This window comes from Plasmopara halstedii (genome assembly GCF_900000015.1).
Source record: "Plasmopara halstedii genome assembly, contig: Scaffold_2881, whole genome shotgun sequence".
NCBI lineage: Eukaryota > Oomycota > Peronosporomycetes > Peronosporales > Peronosporaceae > Plasmopara > Plasmopara halstedii.
Window position 1 is genome coordinate 508,199 of NW_020189786.1, and position 11,086 is coordinate 519,284.

An 11,086-nucleotide genomic window follows, 5' to 3' on the forward strand; every position below is an offset into this window, starting at 1 on the left:
GGGACCTCCCGATCCTGAAATGAGCGGCGAACCACTGCACCACAGGATCGGTTGCATGAAATTTATACGGAAATATCAGCGTAAAGTGTAAAATAATTTAATTTTTTTTTATCAGCCGAACTTAAGAGATTCTAGCTTTAGCAAGAGACTTCTCTTGATCAACCTATTTATTAGACAGATAATAATCTTGGACTTGTGGCTGCCATTTACGTATATAGAAACTTGTACTACGGGCATCGTAAGGAAGTAGTAGGATAGTCAAGCACTTTAAAATTGGCATCGACGTTGCAACGAGGTAATTAATCGGACTTTCTCTTTGAGCAGTAGGACTACATAGAAGCAATAAGTATGAGATTGTTTGTAGGTCAATGTTTATATTCCAGCCACCTTCTCCACACCAGCCAGCACCTCCGGGTCATTAGCAGCAACATGCAGCTTCGAGTTTCAATGCTAAGACCTACCAGATCACAACGCTCTAATGCACAAGACGACAACACGATACAACGCTCGGCTACACACGTCATAATTGACAGTTACCAGCAGGGCGTTTTTTGCTTGGGCGCTTTGCAGTTTCATGAATAAGAATAACCGTCAACATACAATTTTGTCCCAGCCTCAGTGTTGCTTAGCATTTCATCGCCGCGCGACACCGACACGAAACATCACTTCGGTCTGATTTTAGAGTTATGTGCTGTTGTCCGCGCTAAACTCACCAAGCTCACTTTTATACAGTTCACAATGCTATCGAGCTATAACATTGCTTGGATCCCAGTGCACGAATCCAAAAGTAAGCCTGACTTGTTTGACATGCTTCTTTTCTTTATAAAAGACTTTGCCATCATTGCAGCTGTGAGACCCTGTAAAAGTCAAGGTACGTAGCAAAAAACGTAGCAAAAACGCAATTAAGTGCGAATGCTCGTGCGGCTCTCAAGATAATTTCGACGGATCTGTTTAGATCGTCACGAAGCTTTCGACACTACAATTGTGCAAAGCATGGATAAGTGATGGTAGGCACACCAAAAAAAACTCGCAGTGCTCGAGTTATGCGCTTAAATTAGCTATTCTTCAACCCAGTGGGTCTTTGGCACTGACGTTATCCCATCTCTATGATATTTTACGGCGAGAATGGTTTGCAGCTACACCACCCGAAGATGAAGGCCATTATGGATTGGTCGATGCCGCTATCTTTAGGGACCTAAGGAGGTGGTCTGGCCTGCCCAAGTACTTGCAGAAGTATTATGCAAAATACTACCAACATAGCATGATCTCATTTAAATCTTCTTAAAGGGTGTCAAATGCTGCTGAGGCACGGCAAAGACATCAGTTGAGGAAGTGAAAAATAGTCTCGTAGACACTCCGATATCGTTCTGCTCTACCCAGATGCCGATCGGTATTAACGCGTGACTGGGTCTGAGTCTTACCAGCTTGCAGCGTTAGAAAAGAACTATCAGGCCCACGAGAAGTAACAACGTGCAATGAAATGGTCAAGTTCAGGTTGTACCTGCTTGCTTCTAACCATAAAGAGACCACGCACTGTTGCACGCATCGACGTCGTCACCGCATCACACAGAGCTGACAAATTGTCCTTGCCAAATAATCCTTCAAAGCCTGGTCAGCGCGATGTTGTAGCGAACGCGTTTTACATCGCCCAGACTATGAGCTGTCACAAGCGATGATGGTACAATGCGCATCGATAAGGCAATATGTACAACGTCCGGGTCACATTGTCAACTTGTGCTATATTCTTGACTGAAAGCCTCGCTCACCGAAAACTGCAATTGCCACATTGTATCATTGGAATTTTATGAGAAGAAATCAATATATAAGCTCAGATGTCGTAAATTAAAGTATTGGTCGTATGCTTACACCGCTATCCTTGGCCTTAAGCTATTCTGGTAATTACATGACTAGCCCTTATAAGGATTTAATTGTCCTTGAGTTCGGAATACTGTACAAGGCACACAAAATTTCAATAAATAACCACCAAGTCAACAAGAAGTTTTTCCTCAGCGATCGCTGCGTACTGATGATCCATCACGGGTATCCGAGTAAGCACTTCTAAACGCACGTGTGAAACGTGTCAACGGGCTAATTCCTTGTCACGGACGTTGGACGTTTGACCAATTTACCGATTCTAGTAGAATTTTGGCAGTCCATTTCCATGGACTTTATCGTTGGTCCATCACGAGACGTGACCAATATTACCCGTATTGTGTTTCTTAGACGTGCCCAATATTACCCGTAATGTGGTTTTTGCGGACAGTCTGAACAAAAGGGTTCACCATGCTGCTGTCAAAAGATCTATTACTCATTATGATGCACCAAACTGTTCATCGACAACATGGCTTGTCGATGGACAGTGTGCCGGATCTAGATTCGAGTAATTGGGTCAGTCCCATTACACATGCTCTGTAAACCACATACTTTTGTGTGTGGTCAACATGACTATACATATATTGCCTAGTTGTATAATCCTCAATTTTGCTATATCAATATTGGAGGTAGATATCATGTTAGGGAGGGTTTAAGACATATTGGCCATGATGAATGTCACTTCACCTTTTCCTCCTCGCTTACGTAACCAACGGCTCGCTGTAAGTTAGCAACACGGGGTAAAATGTGTTTACCGATTTCAGGTTTCCTCAGTTGGTGCGAGGATACGGACGGAAAATTCCCGTTATATTTAGCTGTGGCGAGAATTGTTTAAAATGTTTGGCACCACATTACACCTGTCTACTGTGACTAAATCAAGGCACACGGTAACACGGAGCGCTTAGATTGCGTTGTGAAGGATTTTCTTAGACCCTTTTGCACAGAGAGACTGAGTGGCTGAGGCGAAATGCTTTCGCTCATTAATTTTGCGATGAAAGGCGAGGAAAACATCTCCCAAGCTTTCCCCCATTCTATTCATGTGATCTGGGTAAACTCGTGTCGTTTGACATCCTTGCAAAATGGCTTTGTTTTTTTAATATTTCAATATGAGTTGACTTGATGATATCACTCCATAGGAAATCTAAGGATTGTACCACATCATAATTGAAAAGTATCCATTGAGTGTGTAACGTTATGACATAGAGTTATGATGTCCAAATCAGCTTGTAAATGGAGCGCATGAATTCGCCGTGAATGAATTGTTGGATTTATCGCGGTCCAACTATCTTATTTGTAATCAGAAATACAATGTCGCGACCTCACCAATTTGGCCGTAAACGGTCGTAGCTAGAATGAGATTAAGCTTTATTCTCACTAGCTCAAGAGTAAATTTTAATTCCCAACACGATTCCGCTCATTGAGCGGTTTATTGACGTCTCAAACATCTTCTATGGCGTAGTGACCTCCTGCCCTCGGGAGCGATACAGTTCTGATCCAATTGGGATGCCTCAAGCCAATCGGTTGGGTTGCGTTGGTCATAGAGCACAGTCTAACAAAGACTGACATCATGATCATTTGTCACCATGGATTTTGTGTGTTAACGTGCCACCATAACCAACAAGAGCTTGGGAGCTGGTCGTCCAACATTGCGCCACAACCGGTATCGGGTGTAGTAAAACGAAGATGCATGACTAGAAAAATCACGAAAAATTGACGTCCCAAGTAGGCGAATTGTCCTAGAATTCTTATATCTGAACTTACTTTCTCACGTAATCCCCAGAAAAAAAGGAGAATTACTCGGAGTAGCCTAACTATTTCTAACTTGATACTTTTCTAGACAGCTGTATCAGCGGATTCATGAAGATGGGATTGTTTGCAGCAAATTGTAAGATTGTAGGTACTTACCTTGACTTCAACGTTAGCACATCGCAATTTCGAGCTTGATACCGTGCTTCAGTCGAACAAGGTAGCTGCTTACGAAACAAATCAGATATGGTGAATTGTTATCCTGAATTCATCGTCATGTTTTGTGTTTTCAATTTTTGGCATTGAACGACGCTCTAGCAAACCGTGGCGTTACTATTAGCTGGTTTGTCAAGCCGTAAAGGATGTGAGGCGGAGTGACTTGTCTACCTAACGCATTGACCGAGTCATAAATGCTTTGGCGCATTTGCCGGATCTTAGTACCAGAGGTAGGGTTCTTAGAGAGGATACGGATTTACCCTTCGATTCTTGTCACAATCAGCTATACCCACCAACACATCTGACTCGAGCGTCGTTTCGTGGTTGGCATCGCGACCCAAACATGACTTGGAGTCGAGTAAGTACGCAATGTCTCTAATCATTACTGCAAACAGCTCTTTCCGTCTTCATGAACCCGCTGGTACTACTGCCTGCCCAAGTTTCAACTCTGAATAAGTTAGGCTACTATGAGCAGTCCTGGTTTTTCTCTCCAAGAAATCAAAGTGCTCAAAAGTAACGAGACTAGGACAATCTGCACGAATAGAATCTCTATATCTTAAGAGACTTTGACCAAGAATTTCTGTTTTTCTTCACCTGATACTGGGTGTAATTCTGGTGTCCCTGCCGACCAACTAAACATTCTACACGGAAGTCGGCCATCCCTTACTAATCAGAGCCAGTGAAGAACGACCCACTCCCGAGATTTTTTCTTCATTATGGTGGCAGTTTCAAAATTCTATCTGAAAGTCAAGGCGTGGGGACGATAATGACCTCAGTCTTATTCGACTGCGCTCTGTGAGTCACGCAATCGTACTGGCTGGTTTAAGGCATCCCAATAGGCTCAAAACTGTATCGCTATTCTAGAGCAGAAGGTTACTTAGCTACAAAAGATGGCTAAGACGTCACTTTGTCTATTATGAAACCGCTCGATATCCGAATAGTGCGAAAGAGCGGAACCGTGGGCATCAAAATGTCCACATAAAACACACGATATATACACATTGCTTAAACTTGTGAGACTAAATCTCAACCCCTTTTAGCTATGACCGTATACGGATCCAATTTAGTGGATCGCAGCATAGTCTACAGATTACAGAGTAGATTGGTTCACCGCGACAAAGCTATTTTTTGCCGCGACAACTTCGTGTGTGTATCATCTGCAAGCTGTTTTCACACCATTAATCTCTGCCATCTCGTCGCGCACCCAATGGATTACACCCCGTTTAAATCGTAAAGATATCTTAAAATTTCCTAGGGAGTGATATCATCAAGTCGACGCATGCTGAAATATTCTGAAAAGACTGGAGCCATTTCGTAAGATATCAAAGGATACGGTTTTTACCCAGACCATCTGTCTAAAATCGGTCAAAGCTTGAGCGGTGTGTTCATGACAAGACCAACGAGCGGAAACAAATCGCTCCAGCATCTCAATCTCTGAGTGCAAAAGGTTCGGAGAATATCCTCCACAACGCGATTTACGCGCTCCGTCTGACCAATTTTCTGCGGGGAACCATAGAAACACATCCAATGTGGTGCCAGACATGTTGAACAAGTCTCGCCACAGCATTCTTGTAAAGCGCAGAACCAGATCTGGTACACTGACCATCAAAAAGTCTTGTTGAGAAGCAGTTTGGCTGTATCGTCAACGTTACTAGATATGCTGACAGCAGCAAGGTGCAACCTTTTGTTCAGACGGTTCAAAAAAAAACGATACGGATAATATTGTGCATGTCTCATGAAAGACCAACGATAAACTCCACACGAATGGACTGCCAACATTCTACCGGAATCGGTAAACTGATCAGAGGCTTCGACGCAGATTAGCTCGTTGACACGTTTTGCACGTGTGTACGTACTTGCTTATAAATGAGTTCATGAAGTGTCGCCAATACATAGCCGTATGCATTTTTGAGGTGGTCATGATAGATCTCCAGTGGCTTACAGCTAAGGAAATTGGCTGTATTTTCAATGTGAAAAGACCATACAACAGTGCAAAAATCTCCTATTAATCAGCAAAAAAAAATTTGAGCTGGCCATACTCAAATACGATAACATATTTGTGCTCATCGGTTAAACGTATAAGTAATGAACGGCCTACAGCGTAAGCTAAGTGTTTAAGATACCTCGAAGTGGCAGATACTGAATTGAAATCTTGACATCAACTTTAAAGCGATTAGTTAGGGCTTTCTACGCGTGCAAACAGTTGCTCGGCCACTTCACAAAATTGCTTCGTAATAATAGCGGCACTGACCAATCTGCAACGGCCGTGGTCATTGTAGGTGTCCTCGCAACGATATGCTCAACTTCATCTTTGGTATCAAAGACTCCCTTTTCATTTTGGCGATCGGATTGCTCGAGCAAATGCACTCGATCACCACGCTCAAGTGCGTGCGGATGTTTACATCCGATTTATCGTCGAGTTAAATGTGGGTTTCAGGATGATGTAGCTCGAACAATTGTGGCATCAGACAATAAAATGTCAGATATATCGTAGGCCATAATTAGCCACTCGAGAGCATCTCTTTCGGAATACTCATGGTAGTGAGAGGGTTGTTACTGTCAGTCAGAAGTAGTTGGCAATAAGCATCAATTAGATCAACAGCACAAAAAATCGTAAACAATAAATCAGTCTTAAAGCACATCCTTGAAAGATGTCGTTCGTAGCTCTATGGATGCGTCAGAGGCGATATGGCTCATCCCTACTGAAGGGAAAGATAAATGTTGCGGCTGTCGATCCCTCTGCGGTATTTGCCATTGTTACATTTGTAATAATACAAAGCAGTTAAGCCCTGCTGAGAGGTACGAAGGGTCGGGTTTTATTTAGGACCCCAAGACGTGCCACAATTGTCAGAAAACGTAAAATTCACGCAAAGGTATTGAAGATGCCAAATACAGATACAGACTTCGTGCATCTGCGACCGTGACATGTCAAATGTCAGTTACCCAGGATATCTAGCTAATTATCGCATGGTTTTCAGGCAAAGCTTAAAGGTAGACGCGACAGTGATAGCCGTCTTGTGATAAGAAATATACATGATCGTGCATTGCGATCTTCAAAGTTTACTGCTGCTTATTCAGGAAAGAACGACAAAGTATCGAGTGCATATTCGGTGAAAAGGTTAAGATGTATATATGCTAATGAATCCGGTGCAAAAGCCGGCAGATAATCAGAGAGATCGCGTGTCTGGTTTCTTGGGCCAGAGTCGGCTGAAACGAGAAATAGCATGTGTGTGTTGCGGTATATGGCGCCTTGACGGTTGACGATGGGTAACCGTTATTCATCTACAAAAAATTAAGCCCTGAGATTTTCAAGCAAAATCACGATGTGACCGTAATACTGAGTAAGTACTACCGTGCGGAGCGGTAAATTCTACAAAAACGTAGCAAAGGTATTTTTCTCGTTTATGCAGTAGCTGAAGTAGTCCGGAGGCCAGTAAGTCTCAACCACTACCTCCAGCAGAAGATTACATTGAGTCCAGACGATTATATATATATTGTTGGCAATAAATTTAGAACAGAAAATTTACTGAATCGGTTTGATTTGAATTGGATAGAAGCTCATCTCGTCATCCGTTTTTCAGAACACTTTTATTGTACAAAGTGCGAGGCGTGGACACCTATTGTTATGCGGAAAATCACGACGATTGTGCAGACAACGTCCTACACCTTGTCTCAAATCGGAAAATGCTTCACAAAGCTGGCTTCATTACCAGAATTAGCTACTGCGACGCACTGGAGTTGCTCTAACCAAGGCAACAGAGTCATGTCTTAGACGATTTCTTTCATAAAAGCACAACGCGGGCCTTGGTAAGAAAAAGTAAACTCTCGAGTTTCTGTGTTAGCAAGTCTAGCGACAATTGGTCAATTAAGCACGCTTTCAATAAGATCAATGCAACTAATGTTTCGGCATAGATGTCATTTTGAAACGGTTAGGCTGCAAAACCTTATTTTCTGGTGCATTTTGTTTAGCTCCTTGACTGGCTAATGATGACCATCAACTGCACATGAGAGACAGCGTTATTTTTTTCATTTTAGTAAGTGCTTTGAGTGCGGTAGTGTTTGAGGAAGTAGTTGAACTATTAGAACCATCCAACACTACATGGGCTTAAAATTTAATGTCGCATATGCACAAACTATCAGAGGCAATTTACCTGTCGTATGTCGTGCTCGGGACTCGAATGTGAAGACCTACATTTAACACTTACGAGCAGTACTCGGGTGTATGCGCTTACAAAATGGTATTTGGTGCCAGACAAGTGCGCCATTTCGATCAACACAATCCCTTTTTGAGTAGCTTCATTAATTACATGATCCTTGGACAAAATTCACAGAGATAAGGCTAATAAAGACTGTCTATTGCCGCTATCCCAAATGGCTCGGAGTTAGCCAAAAATGTGCACAAGTGTAGTGCAAAGAATGCCAATTTGGCACGGCCTCTCACTTATCTATTAAGAAAAATGCTTAATCGTGGTGGGGCTAGTTAAATTAGGTAATCATTAATGCTCGTGTTTTTTCTGATTCTAGATACCAGTATTCCATGACATTTGTGACTCCTCAGAATTCTATACTTACTTCAATCAGATGTCAATATGCATTATAAAATCATCGATTTCCTGACCTCTCCATCTTGAAGCGGCAAAGCTGAACAACCTAGCTTACGCCGAGCAGCTACGCGTAATAAATAATGCGCTTGCATAGTCCAGATTTTTACTTGCCTGACTATCGGTCATCATCACCAAAACTTTCACAGAGGATAGTAAGATGGTTACGCTTCTTTGTCGAATAAATTTCGAGGTAATTTGTAAACTGGGTCGGGTCATTGTGGTGTCGGATGCGCGTTTGCGTTGAATGATCGATGGTGACGTCACTAGTTGATGAGGCGTTGAGAATTCAAGCCACATGCAACTTGTGTTGCATTGCTGAAAGCTCTAAGAGCAAAAAAGGAGACCCAAATGTCGCTTTATCAGAGCATGCGACTGTAAGTTCGAAACGCGATGTCCTTCTAATGCTTCTTGTGTCATAGATTTGACCAATTCAACGCTGACCTACTACGATAACTTATGATAGAAACCCAAGTATAGAAAACCGCACGAGCAATATGATGCCTCCTTTCTTCGGTGGGCGCTATGCAAGGGTGGCACAACATGTAAATCCTCCAGCAATATGTGTCAATGGATCAATCGTCCTCAAATGTGTCGTCGTGATTAGTCCGACCGTCAGCTCCGTCAGAGTGCTAGCAGCGATCCGTCGGTGTGGGATCTATTGCCGGTTCTCGAAAAGACGCGTCCGGTGATACCGTCGTTGTGGTCTTTTTTAACCATTTGAGCAAAATGGCGTACCTCATTAATAAATGTGAGAGAAACCGAGACCAATGACAAAACAGCGAAGCTATACCTTGACAACGATTTTACCATCCCGGCTTGCTCATGACCATTAAAGTTTTGACGAACCGTTTGCAATATTCTAGCTACCACATTTAACAGGCCGTGATAAATTGCTCGCAGAAGAAGCTGTAATTTTATTTGACCTTTTGGCTAGAAAAGATCGTTTGAAAGCTTATTGCAAGGCAACTTTCTCACAATATCAACGGTATCTTGAATGTACAGTCGTGGTTACTACTGGTGTAGCTTGCGTAAATGAGATTGATGTAGTTGTGGGTTGCTGGCCAATTATCGATATGTATCAGAATAATCGTATTAATCGCGTTGCACAGAATATCCTCTGGAATATCTGAGAACAAGATTACGAAGCTTGAGAGCAATATCTTTACTCATCGCGTTTGAGCTAAATCACGCAGTAAATTAAGGCTCTACCTGACTTATAGTAAGTGGAGTAGTTCGCCTCTGTGTTCTTTTGACATTGGCCTTAAGCTCCTTCAGTCTTAATGGGAGAAGATTTGTAGGAAAATCGCTGAAATTATCTCCACTACACTTTGTAAGAGAATGCACATTGTATTTCTCTGAAGTAGAGCGTATTGTGCCGAATGCACGACGCGACTACCGACAGCCAAGAAATCTCGAAAGCATCATGCCGGCACCAGAGACACATGATAAAAGGCTACACATGCAGTATCTGCGGTCTTCAAGACTATGTTGGGCCAAATCTGCATCAAGCAATCACGGTCATTGCGAATAGGGACTGAGTAATAAATTTACCATATCAAAGCTTGCTTCAAACATACAATGACCCCTACATAGCAAGTCAGTCGGCTGGAAGCGCTCTATTGATAACGAAGAAGCGTATCCGTCACTCCCTGAAGCCTAGTGTTGGTGCTGAGGTGCGGAGTTCTCAGTGCGATGGCGTGGCTCAGTGAGCTCATCAGAACTGACCTTTTTAGTACTACCGAGACCTTTAAAGAGGGTTCATGTGCTACCGCAGCCGGACAGCTCATGAGGGTCAGTTGTAGGAAGGTCGTTGCCCGCCGGCGCTGCCCAAAGATCAAGGAGTGGATTACCCCCATGTGGTACGATTTGTGAGTCGGCTGTATCAGATACCTACACAAGTGACTGTTAGTCGTAGACGATAAAGTAAATAAAAATCAGGATACCCTCATATCAAGCCTAATGAAAGTTTGATTCCACTTCGGCAAGATTGCCCCGGTGTCGGTGTTGCTTATTGGCCTTTTTTACATCTTGAGACGAGGCAGAGTCGCCGAGAGCAGTGCAAAACAGGGTTGAAAACTGCTACGCTGGAGACGATGTCGGTAGCAGTTACTGCTGTCTCTTGGAGATGAGGGCTGTTAGCAGCATGAGCTTGAAGGAATGGGTTTTACTAGGCCACCGACTATGTACTCTATACTTCACAATATCAAGCATTTAAAGACACTCTATTCAAACGCCTGCTACGCTAGAATTGGTTTGAGGATTTGGTGGATGGGGAAGGTGATTTGGTGTTCTCAACCAGTGCACAAATTGAGTGCGGTGCTCTTTAAAACTACTGTCAACATTCAGTACTTAGGGTACAGTCCTCATAGAGGGAACGAGTTTACTAGACAGCCGCTACCCATAGCTCAGCAAATGTTTTTTCCTTGAGTAGGGAAGTGTCAGGTCGGGACTCGCGAAGTCGCTAATACGTTTTTCATCACAGGACACCTGGGCTTCTTCATTGATATTGGCTTTAGAGAAGGCACAGCGAACCTCCGACTATCGATAGGCGATGGCAATTACCCCTGGGCTCCTTCATTGATATTGGCTTTAAAGATGGCACGGCGAACCTCCGACTATCGATAGGCGATGGCAATGACCTCGTAATA

At 43.1% G+C, this 11,086-nt stretch overlaps 2 protein-coding genes across 2 annotated transcripts; both read right to left on the minus strand.

Annotated features, from left to right (window-relative positions):
• Positions 1-163: 163 nt before the first annotated feature.
• On the minus strand, positions 164-524 carry PHALS_05184 (uncharacterized protein; the record flags this gene model as incomplete). The annotated part of the gene is made up of 2 exons (XM_024718868.1): positions 164-329; positions 409-524. 2 exons carry the CDS (start codon positions 522-524, stop codon positions 164-166), a joined length of 282 nt encoding a protein of 93 aa, XP_024584224.1.
• Positions 525-3,298: 2,774 nt separating this feature from the next.
• PHALS_05185 (uncharacterized protein) lies at positions 3,299-3,561 on the minus strand (the record flags this gene model as incomplete). Its single annotated transcript, XM_024718869.1, has 2 exons — positions 3,299-3,421; positions 3,475-3,561. 2 exons carry the CDS (start codon positions 3,559-3,561, stop codon positions 3,299-3,301), a joined length of 210 nt encoding a protein of 69 aa, XP_024584225.1.
• Positions 3,562-11,086: the final 7,525 nt, after the last annotated feature.